This window comes from Nothoprocta perdicaria, unplaced genomic scaffold (assembly GCF_003342845.1).
Source record: "Nothoprocta perdicaria isolate Ctin4 unplaced genomic scaffold, notPer1 scaffold_16, whole genome shotgun sequence".
NCBI classification, from domain to species: Eukaryota; Metazoa; Chordata; class Aves; order Tinamiformes; family Tinamidae; genus Nothoprocta; species Nothoprocta perdicaria.
Genome location: NW_020454760.1, coordinates 1,327,206 through 1,349,736, shown reverse-complemented (window position 1 = coordinate 1,349,736; position 22,531 = coordinate 1,327,206). Strand labels below are relative to the sequence as shown.

Below are 22,531 nucleotides of genomic sequence, written 5' to 3'. Positions count from 1 at the left end.
ATTTTTAACTTATATACTTATATAGCTTGTTATATAAGCTTGTTATAGCTTGTTAACATTTTCAAAGCTGTCCTGTTGTGCTTACTACCATCGCATATTGGCAATGTATCTAGTATATAAATCCCTGCAGTCATATTAGAAAAAAGATCCCTCACTTTATCGCATGCTAAGTTTGTGTGTGTGTTCTTGGAGAGCTGCCTGGTTTTGAACTGGAGCCTGAACTGAATGGCTTTTATGCAGATCGGCATAGAGAACGTCATGTTTTAATAACAGTATGAATATATTAAATTACAAATATAACATTAGCAAAAAGTGTGTTCCTTCATAATTGCTTTATAGCCTTCTCTTCTCATAAATTATGTCATCTTTAGCTGTCATATTTCCTTGTCAGTCTCAGTAAAGCAGCAACAATTAGCAATTCAGCCCTGCACACAACCATAAATAGAAATGTTGTTGTAGTCGCCTGAGAGGTTTGTCAGCAGATCACAGATTACAACAGGGAGCGCGAAGGTGCTAAAGAGATTGCTGCTTCTTTTCCTGATTACTAATTTAGCTGGTACAGAAATGGCGTGGTGGCAACCTGATGACAAGTGCAAAGAGGAGCACTGCCATTTATTTCCTCTTTTTTCTCTTGTTCAGCACATCTTGCTGCTCTTCACCTGAACGCTGCTGCACTGGACTGAGTGCTAATGCGCATGTCATGCTGTATTTTCATCTCCCCTGGCTCTCCAGCTCTTGACAGGCAGACTGCAGTACACAAAATCCACGTGCTCAGGCTCCATCATATTTGACATGGTAGCTAAGAGATACTGGCCTGCTTTGATAGCGTTACAGGAATGCCTCATTTTTGTTTTTTGCAATTTTAGCCAACCAAACTCAAGCCACTAAAAACACTGCAATGACTGTAATTAAATTAACTTCTAAGACAAGTAGTGCTCACGTATCAGCACTTATTGAAGAATGAAGAAGATGAACAGCCCTCTCTGACCATCCCTGTACCGTTTGCAAGCTCTGCAAAATTACATGAACCCCACTCCAAGGCACAGCCTTCCCTTGGTCACAAAGGAGGCTGCACACTGCCACATTTCAGAGCATGTGGAGCCAAGTGAGATCCTGCTTTGCCACAGCACAAGGAGAAAGTCTGAATTACAGCAGCCAGCTTCCTCACGTGAGCACTACGGTCACTTGGTGAAAAGAAAATGAAATCCCTGTTGCCGTTCTCTGGTCTATAAGGCATCCTATTTACCACAAAAGCTCCTACAGTGTAAAAGTGGAAAGTGCGTTTGTTAAATATACAGCATATTATTTAAAAACAAAATGTAATTAAATACACAAAAGATTCAATATAGGAGCAACTTTCAGTCCTGCTTGAATGCTTTGCTGAGCTGTATTATAACTGATAGGAGCACATTAAAAAATCAGAGTGGATGTGAAGGTAAGTATTTGGCTACGTTCAGACCATATTCTGATGTGCACAACCAGATTCTCTACTTGGGAAAATTGAGCAGGTTTCCCTCAGGAGCTACTGAAGTACATGGGAATGGGAGGGCAAACCAGAATAGGCCAGAGAAAAGCTGGAAAGAGCATGTTATAGGGCATGCTGGGGAGAAAGAGCAAGAGAACAGGGCTGCTTAGACAAGAAAGAGCAGCAGCACTTCAGATTTTAATAGAAAAACAGTTGTGTAATAGACTCGTATAAATTTATGCAATCACTAAGATTTCTTCAACTATCTTTGCAACACATTGTATTATGGCCTGTATTACTAATATACTACTTGTAATCTATATAAAATACTAACAAAATCAAAACCAGAAGTGGTTAGTGAAAGTTATATTTTAAGTTTCTAATTCAGCAATAGGCTTTTACCTCTTCACTTCAGCAAACTGGTTTTCTTCCTCTTGTTCAATAGTAACAGTACTAACTAGTATGTGAAGGACATTCAACATGCCACAATGGTAAAGCAAATACAGAGAGCTGTGAGGTGGATTCATTCCCTGGAAGCACAGGCCTCCGTAAGCAGTGTAATTAATCCATGAAATACTATCAAAGAGGAGGATAGGAGGTGGAGGAGAGGGGAGGGAGCTAATAGAGTCAGAGCAAGAGGTCAAGAACTGCACCATGGCAGAATAACAAGACCAGATTTTTACTTCAGTTTCACAGATCCAGAAGTTTTCTTTTTTTTTTTTTCCTCCTGTGTGTGACTGTTTGTACATGTTGTGCGCATTAGCATCCAGCGTAGAGGCCCCTAAATTGTCACTGCCATCAGAATCAAATAAGCCACTATAGGCATGGAGCATACAGCCAAGAAAGAATTAAACTGGCATAAAAACAGAAAAGACCTGAGTTGCCTAGCAACTATTATCTTCTCCTGTGAATTATATGAGTCCAGAGACATTTGCATTGTTGACATTTGTTGCTTCTAATATAAAGTTGTTTGCCTCTATCACTGTGTTAGACATCCCATTACCAACCGCGGTGTTAGGACCRAGAGCAAGGCTGTGTCATGCGATTACCAATTGTAGCCCGGGTGTATCAGCCTCCTACRCATCCCTTTATGTCAAGGTTGAGGGCTCAGATCTGCTTCAGAACTGCAGTCACTGCAGGCCTGAAGCTGCTTCACTCAGACTTCCGATTCTGGTTACTCCAACGCAATGAAAAGGCCACAGCTGCAGGYGAAGGAAGGCTTAGCCAGTTTCTTCACCCTACAAGCAGGTCTTTCTCCAACAGGTTTAGGCAACACCAAACCAAAACCTCTATGCATGCAGTATTGCTCCTTCAGAAACTTCAGTCTGGGCTTTTAGGGTCATTTCCGAAACAACTTAGTAAATGTCGTGCATCTCTTTTCTCACCTRGGGGTTCAGTTTTTTCACAGGTGCTGTATTTGCCTACCTTACTTGTCCAGTGAATAGAAGCTGCAGGGCTGCCAGCTGCTCCCCCACACACTGTGCGCTCATCACGTCGGAAGCCCTCTGCAAATCTAAATTACCWTGAGCTGCAACAAGAGCAAGTTCAACCAAGTTCCAAGAGGCACTAGTGCCAAAATGAAGTTCTACAATCAGATCCTGTTAGATGACAGTAACTGTTGTCATTTCACCATGACCAAGCTTGTCTGAAAGGCAGCTCTGGTCCAGCACCTGCTGCAGAGAAGCCCTGTGGCAGCCCATGGCCCATGAAGGCCTGGATTTAGCAGAGCTTGTTCTGGATGCTGGAGCTCCCTACAGCATCATGCTTCCACAGGGAGAAGGGAGACACACACACACACGTGTGCTGCGTAACTAAGATAAAAAAAAGAAGTCCATGGCATGAAGAAAAAAATAAAAGCTGTGGCTTACATGCAGTAAAAATAAGCCAGATTGCACTTCAAACAGACCTTCCACACTGCAGTGATTGCTTTTTGCTGCAGCTGGTGCTCCTCTGCCTTGATTCATCTGCCAGCATCTCCTGTGGTCATCACCAGAATCCTCGCGCTGAGGGAAGCACCGATGTGCAGCAGTCACAGCCTGTTTCACGTGATGGAGCCCACGGCCGCCCTGCTCCTGGTCCCATTCTGCTCCTATCTCCAGCAAAGCCCACCCATGGCAGCAAGAGCACACAGCTGCCCCTGCCACACGGCTCTCCCATGGCCCTTTTCGAGGTGCTCCTAATCTCCTCATTGGGATTCAACCAATTCTGGGGACATTCACCTAAGATCCTTCTTGTAAGGATAACATGCAAATCTACTTATATGCTAAACTGATATTTGCTTTCACAGCTTGAGTCAACAGCAGTGAACTTCAGCACAGGGTGGGAGATGATGATATTCTCCTCGCTCATTTGGCTGTGACAGGCAGCTGCTGAGGACTTGCACCTGGTTGGGGTTTTGTTTTTCAAAATGTAATAGAGGTTTTCTAGTTTTTTTTTGGCAGTGCTAATCTAAAATCTTTTATTTTTTATTCATTTAAGCTGAACTGGTGTAGTTTACCAGGCGACTGCTACCTAAGTAATAAAATGCAGCATGCACTAGAAATATCTGAAAAAATCTGCCAAGGTTATTTGAAATACTTTAGACAGTTTCAAAAGATGAATTTTGCAACCAAACAACTACTGAAGTGTCATTATGCTGTTTGTTTTAGGTTTGCTGAGATTCATTAGATTGGCTGATATCATAGAAGAATTCAAAAACATTCACAAACTGCAGCTTAAAAAAAAATCCTCTCCATAGAAAAGCTGAGTTTGTATAGAGAAGTTTTTGCATGCAGCTGAGCTATTCCYGCCGTTTGACACAGAGCACATTATCTGTGAGATTCCTGTTAGCAGGGAGGAAGAAAAAATGTTTATGAAGTAGGAAGATGAAATTACCATATACAGAAAGCAAACAATTCAAAAAAAAATCATGGAGATGAGTTTCTGAAGTTGAACTCTTCAAACTAATTCTGAATAGCTGTAGGTGAGTAAGAATAATAAAAATGTCCTGCAGATTATAACTGGAAAAAATAGGGTCATTAATTTAGAAAGAAAAAACATGGTGAGCTTTAAAAATTATAAATGGGAAGACCATATCTAATGGAATGGAAAACAGAGAACAAAATTCAAACGTTGGCTGAAATTTTCACAAATTTGGTTGTACTGTATGGCTACGTTTCCATGGTGTAGACATCCCATGTTGTCCTCAGGACCATAAGTTATTCAGACATCACAAAAATGGCAAATGCTACAAAAGGAAAAAACACCAAACCCTGGCGCCTGCTCCCCAAGTGCAAGAGGTTAGAAGGACAGAGCCAAGTTCCTGGTGGGCGCAGATCTGCCGGCATCCAGTCACTCACACCAATTTGTTTTCCACTTGTGCYGTTGGAACCACCTTTACAAGGTCCAATCTAGTGAACACAAATGCCTATATATCTGAGAGTGAGTTGTTAATGTCAACCGACCACAATCAGAAAAATAACCACAGGAATCTTGCAATTCAGTGTTGTTTTATACACGTTTGCTAACAGCTTCAAACTGCTAAACTGCATGTACATGCATGTGAATATACTGCACATTGTCCAGCTGTGTAAATGCTGCACTTCTGTCTAATGTGTGCTCACACATGCCTCCTTTACACATACTGCACCTCTGAATTTCTGACATTCATGTTTTACCTTTATGACTCATTATTACCCCTTTTAAAAATGGTTATTTACTCTCCTATACTAGCTATGTAACACAAACTCAGACTGTGTAACTAGTGAAGTGAATTACATACAGAAGTGAGCTTGATACACATGGGACTAGCAAAATACTGTATAGAACAGTGCTACCTTTTCACCATAGGTAACAATTACACATATCCAATATAATGGGTTCTTTTAACTAGGATTGCTTTGAAGTTCCCAAGAGGATTTAATATGAAGCAGGAGCATGACCTTGTCAGTTCCCAAGGGTACACTGGGACTTGCAGTGGATTTTCTTTAAACTAAAGTCCCTTCTTAGCTCACAAGGCTTTAAARTAGCAGCTACTGTAAGAGGTGCATTTTTTTGTTTRTTTGCTTGTTTTTCACCATGCACTTTTTGTGAGAATAGAAAATATAGCCAATATRAAGAAAAAGAAAGATCTTGGGTAAGAGAGCAGCACAAGAGAATTAGCTCATTTCCAGATAGCAGCTCCATGACATTTTTATAGCAGAAGATAGTTTGTTAGGGCTTGGGTCAATAAGATATATATTTACTTTGTCATTCTGCAAAAGTATTAGATTTAGACCAATATGCTGTTGAATTTTTGGTCAATAGCGATATTTGGAGGAGAAATCCTGGTTCAATGAGGTGGCTGTCAAATCAACCATTACATTTTTACAGCCAGCATTAACATCKGAAGCACATCTGGTCTGCCCCAATTAGACACCACCAACAAAAAGGCAGCAATGAGGTGAGCTCCACTACCTGTATCCACAGTTTTGTTGGGAGCTCATAGCGAATGGTGACAACCTAGATCGACTGCTGGGAATCAAATGACTGCAGCCCCTCCACAAGTGCCATTAGCAGATCTCCAAGCAAAAAACACGATGGCAAAAAAAAAAAAAAAAAACCCTGCTTTTATAATGGGGGCTACCTGTGTGTATGTGTATTTGCAGAGGCTGAACTGTGAGCTTCATTTCATGGCATTCTCCTCCCTTAGTTTCAGAATTCTTTTTTCCTATATTTTTTGGAATGAAAGGGGTTTTTTTTGGTAATTTAAACCCTGTTTGGATTTTCCACACCCATTAGCCTTGCCAACACAACCCACTCCAGCACATAAGTCATGACACTAACAATCATGCATTAGAAATAATCTTTTGGCTCATAAATATTACAATTTTTATACAAGTAAATCCCAAGAATTGGGATTTTTAGGGACCATCAGGTACCTGAATTTGGCAAYGGTAAGATTTGGTGGCTCTAATGTTTCCACTTCTACACATTTTGTAAGTAATGTGGCCCAGTACTTCTGCGTTGCTGCTTTTCGGGGCTGGGGAAGAACGAGGGAGCAGGTTGTTGGGAGGGTTTTCTGGCCGCACACACAGCAAACAGCACAGATGTGCAGCATCATCCTAGTGCTCCAGCTCTGTGGACACACTCTACTCATCAGTGACAAGATCATCCTGCAAGATCAGTATGCACAGTTGCACACAACACACTCTTTTGACTTCCACACTCTTCCATCTTTTTGACTATCCAAAAACAAGTAAAGGAAAAAGCCTAGAGAACAAAGCACACACTTGCCATTTTTAAGGCAGTCTGAGGATGAGCTGTATTCTCAGGTTCCAACTCTATAGAAAAAGATGCTGTATTCTGTGACTGAAATCCTCATCTCACTTGAGTCAAGGGCGAAACACCTGCTGCTTTCAACCAGTAAGTCTTGCAGTAAAAGTTTACAGTGTAGTATAAATTTATTATGGAATGGCATTGGTTTCTTACAGTGTTTCTAAAACATTTTTCTACTCGGMAATAGGAAGGCCTTTGTCTTTATTGCACTGCTCACATGCTCTGCCCACACCAAASAGATGACCCTTCCCCTTGGTCGCCCAGGCCCTGTCTGCTGCTAAATCGTGGCCCAGAGTCTCCAGGACTAGACTCTGCTGCTGGTCAAAACACATGATTGAGCAACATGGCCAAACAGAATGGCCTCTCGGGGAGGTAGAATTGAGGCAGAGGAAATTCACTCTTCTGAATGATACATGCAGTTTATACCCTTACTAACTCCTAAATTAACTAATTAGCTACCCTTAACTACYACTAATTAAACTAACTCCTAAAAATAAGACATAAGTGGGATATACAACACATTGCCGCTTTGCAATGGCAAGATAATATCATTTATGAATATTCAGCAATGAAAGTGATGGTTCTCTGCAAGCAGACAGAAGAGCACGTCATTCCCTCCTCAGCCGCTCAAGTGCTTGTGCTGAGAGCTTGGCCAGAATCAATTAACTATTTTCGCTAAGCACCTGTAAACATGACCTAATCTACCTGCACTGGCAGGCACTGTTTTCAGTCTCTTAAGCATCACTGTGCTACAAGATAATTTTTATCAGCCACACCTTTGCCTGCTTTGCAAACTCTGCCATTGCCATTCAGTAAGAATACARGGATAAAGGACAGAACAATGCTTGCCCTCCCCTCTCTCTCTTTTTTAAAACCATATTCAGTTCATATTCATACTGAGTTGGAGTAACCGAGTATTTTCTTTTTAATTTTCTAATGAATTACAACTAGTCCATTAATTATGTTTTTTTTTTTTCTCCCAGATTTTCTGTTACCTACTAGTACATTATCCTCCAAACAGTCCCTTGAATACAGTGGATATATCTATATGTGCCATAAAGAATCCAAATACTTCCTAGAACGTGGACCCAACCAAACCAGAGCACGGTGACTAAGCAGCTCAGGCACTCACAGAGTCAAACCGGGGTTGCGATTCTCGAAGTCCCGGGATGTTTGCCGTTTTTTAACAGCAAACTGAAACCAAGATGACATTTGAAGACAAAACATCTGCAGAAATTGCATTCAGACTAAAGCAATCTTGCAGTCAATAAACTGTCCCTYCATGGCAGCAGTCAAACCTCTGAGCAGCCTAAGAAACTTTTCAGGTGACGTGAATGACAGCGACACCCGGCAGCGAGTGCAGAATGACATCTCACAAAATGATCGTTAAATGGAGCCTATCTTTGCTGGAGAAACAGGTCGCAGTATTTTGAATAGCAGCAAATGTCACACACTGCTCCATGTTATTCTTTCCAAGAAAGATAATCACCGAAAAGCCTGAACAAACGCTTAACAAGCCAGCAGTAACTGTGGCTTATCTGGCCCAAGCTCTCCTGAAGAGCCTACAGCTTGGCAGCACTCGGCACAGAGGATGCTTGCCCTGGGATTTGGGGAGCGTCACCACCTCCTTCATGTGGGAGTGACCATTCTCTGTGCCAGAACAGCCCTCCTGCTTGCTTATGCCATAAACTCTACCAGAACTTCCAGCTGCATCTCCTTGCAGCCACCAGCTGCCCCCATGGCAGCAGCTCCTACCTTTGTGTCAGTTCAGCCCCCGCAGAACCTGAGGCCCAACTTCTGACGAGTAATTTCTGCAGCAAACCACGTTTCTTCCTGGTGCAAGAGCACAAATCAGAGGCTGCTYGAAGCAGAGCTGTGTGACGAGCTGGTGGGAAGCTGCGGTGACAGAGGAGAGCTCCATGGGGCCGCCGGSGCCCTCCTTGGGACGTGGTCAGCACAAGGACACGCTGGCTACCAGCTGTTTGCTCCGATGTCCCGCACACGAGCGGAGCTGCGCTGCCAGCAGCAGCACTGCCTCCGCTGACAGGACATCTGCGCCCTTTCCTGGACATTGCCTGCTCCAACCTTTTGGCAAAGAGTGGCCAGCAATAAACGTCTTAATAATCARGAATGTTCATGAAGTGCAATGAGGCTAAAGTCATTGGATAATTTAATTGAGGAGTATATTCTGTATTGCATCGTGAGCTCCATGTTTAAGCATTGCAGTTTCCAGCAATCAACATTTGATTTGTTTGCAGAAAGCCTTGATTTCAGATATTTTTGAAAATATTTAACATTTAGTATTAGGGAGAGAGTATTGATTCATTGCAAGGCTCTTCAGTGCACAGACATGATAAGCATCCTGACAAGTGGGTAACTATGGCAACTGGTTTTTATTCTTTTCCCACCGAGCGGCAGGAATCGCGAGCGAGCGAGTGCGGGCGCCGGCTGCAGCGCYGGGCGCCTCCGGGGCAGCGCTCCGAGCGCCGCGCCAGCAGAGCAGGAACCGAGCAAAGCATCAAACCCCGGGCCTGGAACGCCCTTCTTTTATGTATTTCAGTTGTGCTTCAGGGGTATTTACATATATTTAGCCACCAAYCTAATTCTCTTCCTTTTGTTGTCCTATGGCTGGAAAGTAAAAACATGCCTTTTTTTCTTACTGTGAGAAATAGGATTCAGAACAAACATATTCATCCCAAAGTCCAAATACCCATTTTCCTGGATGGTCTTCTTTTAATGTACCAGAATAGATGAATGGAAGAAGATACACACGTTTTCTTTCCTAAAGTCAATAAAGGAAAAGCGGTGACATGGTCCAGAGATGCTAGTGTGCAAATGGTGCCTGTCTGCATGCAGAGAGAAACAGTGAGAAAGACTGATTTCTTATGTGACAATCTTTTTTTTTTTTTGATTTGGTGCTGTTTACTGGTGCAAAAAAACAAACAAAACAAGCCAGCCAGGCTCCTGCTGCACAAATATCTTCTGTATTCGCTATCTGTGTCAATGTTAAATAATGTCTAKCTCATTTTACAATATTATCTTCTGTCAGTGACAAATGAATGCTCAGCAGTGCCTCATGCTCATTTTAGCTCACGTGTTCCTTTAGCTCATCACCACAGTCATTCCCCAGCACTACTCAGATTTTTTATCTGTCTGTTTCTTACAGCAAAGACAAAACATCTCAAGACTTGGGTAAAATTGTCAAAARTGCACAACTGTGTGCAGAAGGCTGCTTGTGTAGTATTGTGACACTTGTACCTTTGCATTACAGGTCCACTAAGTACTGGTAACTCCAGCTCCTTGACCGGAGGGGTGGGAGCTCTCGTGTGAGTGGGATCCAGCAGAGGAGCCTGCAGGTCCTTCTGGATCACCTGTTCTTTCTTCTCATCCTGCTCACTATAGGTGATGCATCATCCATGGTGCAGCACACCATGATTTTGCACCACAGATTTTCAATTTGGAATTCTTATGTAGAAAACATTTTAACAGTTTTATTTGTGCTTGAAATCATGTGCACATGGAAAACTGAACGGATTCATATCCATTTTGATAACTTTGTTCACCTGCAACAGTGCTTATTTTGTTTTCCTGAACTTTTTGCTCCATTATTACACCATTATTTATGAAAATTCCTTAYTAAATTTTCAGTTGGTTTGTGAACAAGCGGCTTCTTCCAAACTACCCAATGCAACTGTTTTTTCCCAACTGTGGAAACACCTCCATACAACCTTGCTTTTAATCATGAGTTTTTCCACAACAGATAGGATTTGAACAATTTTTAAATGGTATCATTAATCTAAGGGAGAGACACAAAAGACGCTGCATGGGCTAGCTGGAACCTTGCCCTGCGCCGYGGCGGCTTTTGCAGCTATTCATATCACACTGTTAGAAGGTCACCAATGTTGGAGCAGTTGATACAGAGGTCATCAGAGCTAGGTTAGAGTCCTTCAGCTTCTGAAAAGCCACTGAAGCTGCAGCAGGAGCCGCTCGGGAGCTGCCACACTCCYAAGTTCCTTCTTTCCTTCCCTGCTCAGATACTGGGTATGTCACAGCTCAACAGGATGCACAAGAGTTAACGTGAAATTAGTTTAATTCCTGCAATCTGTTTCTTACTGCTCACTCATCAAACAGGCAAGTCAAAGCAACTATCTGAAGTGGCTCTTTACACCACCTTTCAACTCACATGGCAAACTTTGGGTCAACCTGGTGTTCACRACCACAACTTTTATTTACAGTAAGCGGGGGCATCACTGACCATTTCAGTGAGCCAAGGTCYGAGCATGACATTATTTCTCATACATCAGGCACTCACCAGCAGCAGTGGGTAGAGCTCTCTGCCCTCGGGCGGGCATGACTGGCGACAAGCCCTTCTCAAAACTCAGTCTTATGCAGAGCTGTGTTTGTAACATTCAGAAATTCAATTATTCAATTAACCAAAGACAAACGAAAATGGCTGAAAAATRAAGTGTCCAGCACTCTAAATCACCACCTGTGAACAAATCAAGAAAACTGCAAAGTGCAAAGACTCAAAATTGTYGAATCTCACATTGAGCTCTCTTCCCAGCTCAGAAGCCAAAACACTGTACGTTTCCTTTGGTCTCTGACCTGAATGCCATTAGTTCTTCTCTCTTAAAATCTCTTTTTTGGGTACTTATAATCAAATGGTTCTTTCACCTTCTGCATCAAGGCAGCACCATGCATCTGAATTCATAAATCTTTACTAGGCTTGGAAGGGTCTTTTTTATATCTAGTCGTCTTCTGCATCACACTTTAGAAAATGCAGCTTTGTGTGGAAAAACATTTATTGCAAGTATAGTAGCCATAACAACTAAAAGAGCACATATGCAAAATACAAATTATAATACCTCTTATTGCAAGTGTAGAAGGGAAAAAAAATGTGTCTTCAGCTATTCCAGTACGCTAGTCTGGGGCTATTCCAGTGACTCAGTGAAACTGAGAAGAGAATGTCAAGTCTTATTTTATAATCCCACAACATGGTATGAGTCATCTCATTAACATCTCTGAGGATGAGAGTGCATCTACACGAAGCGACTGCGTGAGAACAGTATAAAGTTAGTCCTGTCAAGGTGACATTAGCTCTGCTCTAGAGAAAGAGATTAATTATAAACATACAGAAGACAAGAGAGCCAAAAGTCTTTGTCTTTTCACTGATACTAAAATTTATGAATCTGGCGAATTCTCCCAGAGAGGATGTAAGGACTGATAAATTAGTTGAAAGGATAACTCAGCACTACTAAGAGTTTATTAGGCAAAGCAGCAAGAGCAGATCAAGTCCATGAGGTAACTTGTGCTTGCAAGATTTACAGCTCACTCTTCCTCCAGATTTCCTAAGAGTCGAAAAGAAATCCTCTCCCAAATAAAACAGAAAATACAGAGAACGGAACAAAAAAGCAATGCTAATAATATTACTGTCTCAAGGACATATATTAAACTAGCTAGATTTTAATATCCAAAGGTCTTTACATTATAATAATGCATTTTAACTACACTGTTCAAATCACACACTATTAGTTCATCATTTAAATGCATAAAGAATTTCAGGTTTGAACAAAAGAAAAAAATGCTCTTTTTCTGCATATTTACAAGTCTGGAAGCATATAAATTATGAAAGATGAGAGACAGTCTGTGAAAATAATTGGGAGCCTGCAATTATGCAAATGCATTAAAGTGCATCATCAATATTAGTTATTTTGAAATATAAAAAGGAAGAAACACAATCCCAAAACATTTAAGTAACAGGGAATCTACTCGACAACGCGCAAGAACCACATCATGTCTCGAGGCTGCCACTTATGGTATTAATTAGTGACTGATTATTGTTATTATTATTAATTACTGGCTGGTTATTGGCACGCACCGATTTTTTCCAACAAAATTTCTCTGTAGCATAATAATGTTAATGTTAAAATAAATAAAAAAATAACATCATTAAGCAACCAGAGTCCAGTTGTTCTTTAACAGATCCACAAAATCAGACTCTGCTTCATCTGACCTAACTTCAGGCCTCATTTAAGCAGTATTTTCAACTGACTTATTTATGAGAGGTTTTAAATTAAAGCTTTAAACAATATATACTGCTGTCAGCCATACAGTATTTTGTGATGACTCAAAAAGTATATATCCATGGTGATGGAAACTCTGCAAAGCTTGAAATACCACAAGAGAAGTCTAACCTTGCATTAGCTAAGAGAATAATTGCAAAACCACTTGTATCACTCTTAAGATGGTTGAAGGAAGAATAACTTCTGGCACTTGCTTGGCTGCTGGGCAATAGGATGATGTCATGGACAAAAAGAACCTGAAAGAAAATACTGTTTCCAGTGGATATTGAGACCCTGAGAAACTGAAAGAAATTAAAATGTAAACTGAATGTGCAAACGTGAATCACAGAAGGAAATATGGAACCACATTCTGAGAACAGAAATCTCGCATTTAACTTTCCCTCATTACTCTTCAGAGCCCATAAAATGGTATTTTCTTTCCACAATATTAGACTTCAGGTTTCTTAACTGTGCCCAGCACCCTTCTTTTTATGTCTGCCTACACACTAAGAACCAACCAACCAACCAACCAACACCACTACTAACTTCCCTACATTGGGGCATCCGTGCTGAGGCTGACATTCAATGTCTGGGGACAGAGACTAATCTATTTACACTTCTATTTAAACTGAACACATCGTGTAGGCCTTTATCACCTTAAAAAAAAGAGGATTACAGTAGTAAATCAGAATCCATCTTCTACTTTGAAAGTTGGATTTGTACAACACTTAGTTTGAATAAAAAGTAAGCCAATATCAACTAGAAAATTTATCYTAGAGCAAAACTTATGGAAAATAGTCTCATTATGGATACCTCTTAGCATGTACTATATTAAACATTGTCCAATCTCATCAAATGCTGCTGAGTTGTTGCTTTCAAAATATAGGCTACTGCATAAGGGATTTCTGGAATAAACACAGGTTCCAGATGAAATATGCAGAAGTACTGGAGTGCAAGTCACTGCAGATCTCTCAATCCTGAACTAAAGAGACCTGTTCACATCTCTTGATCAATACATACACATCAGAGCATCTGAAGCAGGTCAAAATTATGAAAAGAACTTGGAATTGATTAGTGCACACTTGAGAACAAGTTCAGGAAAAATGGACATGGCAATTATAAGAAGAGGGAGAAGAATCACTTTTGAACTTCAGAAAAGAGAAAAAAATGCAACTCTGATCTATAGTACAGCACAATGCACAGCTCAATGGCTGCAATTCTGTTATTTTAAAGTATGTTATCCAAGCATATGCAGAAATAAGTTGGCATTCAGAGATGGGAATCAATAACAGGAAAAAGATTTTAAACCTTACTAAGAGAAATAACAACAGTCCTTTGCAAACACATTTCTGCTCAGATTTTAAGTGCTGCCCAATGAATGTTAACAGTATTTCTCTAGTCCTCCTAAAGGAAACCAAGCAAGTCTTCCAGTATTTCTCTCTTTTAAGAGAGAGCTTAACTGCTCTTACAAACTGTACCATTTAAGAAGCCTGTGCAATAGCCAGGTAGGATAATAGCCAGGATAAAACATATGAGGGAAGAAGCAGCTAGTGCTTCCTATCCAGTCCTTCAGCGCCGCGGAGCTGAGGGCTCTGCCGGAGCAGAGCACTGTGTGTGTTCATCTTCACCGCTGCACCACAGCAACCACAGCACCCACCTGTCCAGCACCCTCAAATCCCGTCTTATTTCCTCCAAGACAACCAGTTCATAACTTGTTTGGTGTGTGAAAGGAGAACCAGTGGAAAGGGCTGTCCCCTCCCATAGTCCTTCTCACCACGTACAAACAGCAGGTTAAGCATCAGCTGAGAACTGTAGGAAAAATGCTGAGGTTCTGCAGTAAACAGTAGCCCAAACCAAATGCAAATCCAATCCACTGTACAGGAATGTCCTTAGCCAAATTCAACCCTGAGACCAAGTTACAGGCAGCTCCAAACACTTCCCTGCCCTAAGGGATGGGGGACAAGGGGACACCCAGCTTGCCAGGAGTCGAGTGTCTGAGGGGAAGGAAGCATGGAGGACACATAGGGCTGCAAGCGAACGCAGGACTCCTCCAGCCCAGAGCTGAGCTGACACAGAGCTCAGCGCATCTTGGGAAACCAGGAAATAAATATTAGGGACTAACTTGGGATGCTGTTGGCATGTGGATGTATGTGTGTATAACACTTTTAAAACAAGCCCATCATTGTGAGAAGACATTTATGAAAAATGCCTAGGTTTTCAGTAAGCTATTCCAGAACAGAAATAGAGGCAGTGAAGGCCTGTCAAAGTTTTCACTTATCAAATTTGACTGCATATTCTCATTTCTTAGCAGTCTCCACTGAATAGAAAATCCTTCAAGTGAGGTTAAACACAGAGCACTATTTCTCAGGATGAAACTAGCCAGATTTAAAACGAAAATGAGGCTTCAATCCAGAAAATAATTATTCTATCCCACATGCTCTAAGGCATGACGAGCTACAGAACATCACACAATTTGGACCTAATCCTTCAAAGAGCTGTCAAGTCCCCAGCGAGGATTTGGTAGATGCAGCAGGGGGAATGTAGGGCTGCCGGGGCTGCCGTGGGTTGTGCTCCAAAGGGAGAGAAGCCTGGAAAAGCCTTGGTACAGCTACCGACAGGTAACTCAAACTATCCACCTCCCTCCCCGCACTGCAGATTGCTTCAATACCATCGCAAATCACACCACAATGTCTTCATTATAGCATAATCTAAGTAACTGCATAAATGTTTTCTGGAAACGATGTGCCCCCGAAATGTAATGACTTCAAGCAACATGCTGCTGCACGTACCTTCCAAATAATCTAAGTACTCTGCAATCACCATAGAAAATCTTCTGCATGCAGATTTAGCTAAAAATGACTTATAAAACAACTGAGAATCTCTTGGAAGGAGCATCGTGTGCCCAAGCCTTGGGAACCAGAGGCCTTGCCTGGGATTAGGRTGAGCCTCCTCTCTGGCCCAATCCTGCCCTGCACTAAAGCCAGCCATCYCAGTGCTTCCAAGCCCTAAAGAAACCCAGCTGTCCCTGCAGAGGCAGTGACTGCATTGCCAGAATAACTCCGATAGTTCTGACACCTTCAGAAAACATCTCTGCGTAGCCCAGAGCAACTTTCCTTTGCGCCTAGCCCTGCAGAACCATGTGCAGCCATGGGGACAAGGCCAGAACTTGGAAAATCAGAGGCCAGAACTTCAGCTAGTATCAGTCGCCTCTGTGTGTGCAAGAAAGCAAAAAATGCCCAGCAACAACCAGCAAGCCAAGAAACCAGCRGGCACTGCTCCTCCTGCCTGGCTTTTATTAACTTAACGATGGACTTCAGAGCCCAGCTGGCCCATGGGATGAACCCAGGTCCTTCCCCGAGCAAGCAAACAACCCAGTGACTGTTTTCTTTTTCCATCTTATATTGAAGCCAATCCCTCTCAAACAGTTTATCACACATACATCAAAATGCCCAGTAGCTGCAGGACGCTGAATGGCCACAGCCAGGAAAGCAAGACAAGCTGTGCCCAGCCTTGCGAGGCCCTGCCTGCGGCCTGCCGYGCTGCGAGGCCACCTGCGGCACACGAGCGCCGCGGCTCGGGCCGCCCCAGGCTGGGCCCGCGCCTTTCACACATCAAAAGCACTCGAGTCCCAGGAGCACTTCTCCCCGGACCTCTAAGTATGTTGCTTGGAGATGGATCAGTGGAAAAGAGCAGCTGCTAAGATACTTCTGCAGGGCAGGAGCTCTGCAGAAATACTTGCTATTTTCTCACCGTATTTAGGTGATGGACAATGTTTTTCCCTGACCCAGATACCACATAGAGGTCCCAAGCATTGTGTTTTGATCAGGCATTGTATTTTTATGAGCAAAGACATCCTATTTGTCACTCTTAAGAAACTACTTGAAAGCATTATGAATGCATCTTTCCAAGTATCACACAGCAGAAATTGATAAAATTGATATAGTCAAGTAATATTTAAGTACTGCTTTCATACCTAAATACAGATCTGTTACTAGGAAAACAAATACTGATTTACAGTCAAGTTAATGTTTTCCTGATATTGCTGCCTTAACATAGATCTTTTTCTTGTCTTTTTTTTTTTTTTTTTTTTTGACTTTTAATTCCTAAAAGAACAAATCAAATTGCAGCAACCACAGCTCCAGAATCAGCCCAGCTGGAGAAGAAGCACCAATGTGCAAGAAAATGGAAAAGATTACCCATGAGTAACAGCAACTCTGGAGTGGCCAAAACCATCACAGGCCCAAATTATCCTCGTTCATAGCAGTTTCCTTTGCTTTGCGTGATCTGACTTTAGCGTTTTGAATTACCAACACATTTTGTAGGACTTGCATGACAAAATGTATGTGTGTTTTTGTAGATATCAATTCCTTACATTATACAAGAAAGCTACACAGAAAAACATGCTTTTAGCAATCTGTGTGATTTCCTAATATTTTTTAAATTAAAACTTTTTTAAAGTGATATCTCCTTGATTTACAGTTTCTTCTATTTCATGTCTTCATGTTCTCCTAACATTTTTTCTTTAGCGATTTTCATCTTCACATAGCTGCCTTTTACTCTTTCCAATTTGATCTGCAATAATACTTTGAGTGGCCCCTTCTCCTCTCCAGCTACTTTGTGCTGTTCCCTTCAGCACGAGCCACTGTTCACTCTACTGACTCTGGTCCTTGGGTGGGTCAGTTCATTCAGATGCTCATATAGAGTTCCATACCTTAAATAAGGCTTTTTGCTTGAGTTTAATAATAGGAAGGATTCAAATACAATAAGAAGCAATCTGACCACTTCACAGGAAGTCAAGTTGAAACTGCAGCGGTGGCAATTCACACCAGCTAAGAATATTGAGGTATCTTACTTTGGATTCCAGGACTCAGTTCAACATTCCTACCTGTGCTGGTATAAGTTCTCACCTATTAGGGAGCAGATAAACCATGTTTTTGAAGTATGTCTACTACAGTCCCCTCTAGCACTGATTGTGCAGTTCCACAGTAACAGGAACAGTATTTTTCATACATGGGCAGTCTCAAACAAACAGTCAAAGCAGTATGGGGACAGACAAGACACACACACACACAACTGCAGATACGAGAAATACTTATTAATGGCTGTTAGTTTTTGGCCTTTGATATCAAATGCTTTCTCATTCCCCTATATTTACAGCAATTCCTGGCTGATGAAGTCACAAATACGAAAACCACTCACAAGATCACCATGTAGGCAGCAACGGCACGTAGGAAAAGCCAACCCTCAAAAATTGTTCACTCACAATTTTTCAGGAATGGTCACTGTGAGCACCTACAGTAAAAAACGTAATTTGCAAATAATTTTTTCAGCACTTTACAATTTTAGAGTGAAGCAGATTGCTCACATGTAGGCACTGCACTATTTTTATGCTGCCAGGCAACCTGGCAGTATTGCTGCTAGAAATGACTCAGAAAGCATTCTGTTAGTTGTTGGATTGATAGCCATAATTAACTTCTGATGATTTGTTTGTTCCTTTTTAAACTGTTATCAAATATCTACATCTTCAAAGCTTTACTCTGATCCACCTCCACGGACAGACTGGAGAAGGACCAGTGGCCTGTGTCACAGTGGCAGAGCCRTGTCCTGGGTTTTCCCTTCCCAAAGCAGGCCCTTCGCAAGTGAACCACAGAAAACATGGCAAAATGTGTGAACAATTTTTAGGGGAGATCTTTAACATTTGTGAACTAATGTACATTCCCCATTTATTTATATACAGAGATACAGAATCTTTATTATTTTTTAAGTATAACGTAATAGAAAGCTCGATTTTTTGCTTACCTTCTTGGAAAGCAGGCAAAAGCTATACTGTAGGTGGAATAGTGTACCAAGTAACAGATTTTTGAACACTCTTTCTTACTGGTGGTATGCAGTCTACAGGAAAAGTAAATACATTGGCATGTATAATATGTCTGTTCACAATAAACTCTTCAAGCTTTGTGCTGTCATTGAGGCCATGACATTAATCCAATTGAAGAGCTCAGATTAAAAGCATGATAGTGGAAAGCTTTGAGCATGGCAATATGTGAAATTAATTCTGGGCTAGAAATAAATGAACCAGTTCACAGAAGTTCAGGTACCTCTGAACATAGGAGCAGCTGCTCAGAAATAAGAGGGTGGCTCTGGTTGAATTCCTTTAGCCTCCCCTGACCAAGCTCTGGAACATTTTGGCTTGGATTAAAGACTCCCCAGCCCCTTCCTCATCCAGGCAGGCACTCTCAGCTTCCTCGGCATCATCAGTAGCCGTTTTCATTTTTCCTCAGGAGGATGAAATACACAATGTCATGTCCGCGATGCTGAGACTCAACATGAATGAAGATACAAAAGCAACGGAGCACAACACAGAGCATTTGCATAGATTTGCATAGCAGTGAGTGCAAGTCTTGCTGCGATGTGCAATGTTCTCATTTCATATACACTATTCACAGCTTATGGATGGGAATCCACAAAGTCAACGTATATTCATAACACATAGAGAAAAATGAGGATTGACACTCTGCTCTGATTCTCCTGCTGTTTTGAGACAGACAAGCCACAGACAGAAACTTTCATTTTGGATCCTATCTGTTCATGCTAACGGTATTTCAGGACATTGGAAGCACCATTTCCAAATGGGAAAATGCRGAAAATGCAAATGATTCATATTAGGGGAGGGCAGTGGGAAGTGATTATACTTTACTACTGACCTTCAAAACAACTGACAAGTAATTTCTATTTAATATTATGCAAAAAAAAAAAAAAAAAGAAAAATCATCTAGAACGGGCCTACACAGATACCGACAGACTTCTAAGTCTGCAGATTTGTAACTTAAGTATTATCTTATTTTTAACACAAAATCAGTCCAGGTTAGATTTCTGGCTCTATATAGTGACACCACACTTTTGTTCCTTCTCAACAAATGGGAATATCTCAGTTAGCCCCATGGGGAAACCAGTATCCTTTTGTTTCGAGAGCTTTTTTCATCACCAACTGGTGGTGTCACCTTGCTTAATGCACGTGGTCTCAGTCGTAGAGATGCTCACACCTCCTACTCACTGTTATATATTAATGGGCTATTGCACAGGTCTCTTCTTCATCTTAGACTTTTCTCTCATGACAGAGAAAAGCAAGAAAACACGAGCAAACCTGACTAAAGCCATGTCACAAACAGTGAGACCTTTCTCAGGGCACTGATAATGGGCACACTGGAAGATGAATGTTGCCTGTGCTGCTGAGTCCCAACAGTCCTAGGCCTCTTCAGTGCTGGAAGCCTCTTTCCAGACGAGCAGCACCTGAGACCCCCAGGCCCCTGCATGCTACGTGCCTGATGTATGTGCCCTTGGGAGCAACAGAAGAGTTGCACACAGCAGACTGTAGCTGGTAACGCAGGATAAGGAAGTCAGTGGGTGACCACATTTTGTGCAGTGGGAACCCGGCAGTCGGCCAAGGTCCCTCCCTGCCGAACCACTGCCTTGCCCCCACGCAAACCCACAGTGCATGTGAATCCCATGGGAACTGCTACATGGAGCAKACACTGGAAAATACTAAGAAAGGAGCTGGTGCTTGCGTCACTGCGAGGCAGGAGAAGCCGGCATGCCTTGCTCCTCCAGAGCTCTGCAGGAGCGAACTGTCTGCAAAGCAAGTGTCCTCCCAGCCTGTGAGGAGCACTATCTTATTAAACTGACACACTGATTTGCTGTGGCTGTGTTTGGTAAAGCCACAGGAATAATTACATGTAAATCTTCAATGTGGGTTAAATATGGGTTGGAGATTCAAATGTCTGATACTCTGCTCTTGCCGCAGAAACAAACACTGCTGAGCAGGAGAGGATCTCGCTATCAGTTCAGCTGGAGACTTGATGAGAAGTATCTTTTCAAATAGTGTGAAATTCAACCCAAGACACATGAGAGAAGAATGAACTTGTTACAAGGAAGTAAGCTGCTGTGCACCAAATTCTGCTTATCTTAATATGCTGCAAAACATTTTAGATACAAACAYGTATTAGCAGAGAATAAGCCGCTGAATGAGTAAAGCATGCACATACCAGATGGCAAGCTGGAATGATTAACGGAATTGACAGAAGTAGAATAGTTTGAGATAGAAAAACTTGGCCTTAATATATCCCATTCAGCATGAAACCTCTCTCAGGTCATGGCAGGGGAGYTCAACCTGTGAAATTTCTCACTTCAAATATATTCTACATCAAAATCGGTAGCACAGTGATCCTCCTGGTGGGCAGACTGTAAGGTGACTGCATTTCAAATGCTTCTCCTCCCACATTAGTGCAGCTTCACCCTTTGTATTCCCTTTCAGAGCTCAGCATCTGAGCCCAGCTCTCCCCAGTTCTCAGCACCTTTCAACTGAGCTGTAAATTCTTGCAAGTCCCAAGAGATTTGTGGGAGCAAGGTGCAAGACGTGCTCAGCTCCATGGCCCAGGAATATGTTCTCTTAGGAGGCCACTGAGGCCTTCTTTTTACAGGAAAATCTTCAGTTCATTAGGCTTTCTTTTCAATTTAATACCAAAACATGGAGGTTTTGTTCAGGCTATTTTTTTTTCTGTAAAATCCTTCACAATTTGCTTTTGATCCTGTGCATGGGAAATATGCAGGACCCTACAATGGACCAAAAATTTAGGTTTAAGACACAAGATTCCCCAATGTTTGGAGGTACATGAATCCCATGCTGGTGGCTCAGTATAAATCGAGAGATATGAAATAGGATATAAATTGAAGAGATGAAACAGTTGTATGTTTGCAATAGAAATGGCAACTCCAATCTTCAGTACCTGGGCAAGGCATTAACAGAAGCATCACCGGGAAATACAATAGAAAATCAAACTGGCAAACCCAACTGTACTTCCACATTTACAAGGAAACATTAAAGCTAAGCTGGATCTGCACCTCTTTAGCTGTATGTACCTCTGATGAGCTCAGCCTTGTCCTCTGGCCAGTTTGCTTCCAGCCTGGCACACGCAGACCCGGAGGAGACGGACAGGGGAGCAGCAGGGAGCGCGTCCTGGCTGCAAGCAGCGCTCGGAGCTAAAAGGGGCACCCCTGCACTGGGTCCTGATCTGCATCTCCTCTCCTCTTCTTCTATATGTAATTATCAGCTATGTTTAATGGATCTAATATAAAAAGCATTTTTTAAAAAGGAAGATACTGAAAAAGCCACTGTTCTATTTTGAAACAAAATAAAAAATATCCTTAGAAATGACTGAAAAGTATAGGGCAATTTTTTTTTTATAGATCCTATTTCCCAATTGGAAAAACTTCCCCATCCGAGGCATGAAATACTTTCTGAATTAAACTGATAGGAAGAATTCAAAACCTTATTTATTAACAAAGAGATTTTTCGACATTACACTGGAATTGTGAGAGCTTTCTTTCTATGACACTTTTTTGAGCTCTATACGCTAGTATTGTTCAAAGTGTTTCCATCAAAAAGAGTAATTGCATTTTTTAGTAGAAACACTAGAATTTCAAAAGATATGAGCCATGTCAGCTACTGCAATAAATGACTTATACAGACACTCATGCAGAATGTTGCCTGATTTGGGGGGTTTGACTGRGAGGCTCCTGAACACAACAGCAAAGCTCCCGCTAACTAAAGGAGTAGCCTATGCTGGGATTAATTGTACACAAGTACAGCAGTAGTTCAGTTCATTTGATTTTCTAGTAGATTTATTAATGGACAAGTCCAGGAAATGAAGTA

General features: G+C 41.8%; 1 protein-coding gene across 3 annotated transcripts in view; it reads right to left on the bottom strand.

Annotated features, from left to right (window-relative positions):
* Positions 1–22,531, bottom strand: part of GRM7 (glutamate metabotropic receptor 7) — a 252,643-nt gene that overhangs the window by 5,404 nt on the left and 224,708 nt on the right. For 2 of the 3 annotated variants that reach the window (XM_026035375.1, XM_026035377.1), the window contains exon 10: positions 18,633–18,714. The exons of the other annotated variant lie outside the window; for it this stretch is intronic. In XM_026035375.1, the coding sequence (XP_025891160.1) occupies positions 18,644–18,714 (71 nt within the window). In that variant the 3' untranslated portion in view covers positions 18,633–18,643. Of the gene's footprint in view, positions 1–18,632; positions 18,715–22,531 lie in introns of those variants that run through there. 3 annotated transcript variants of the gene reach the window in all.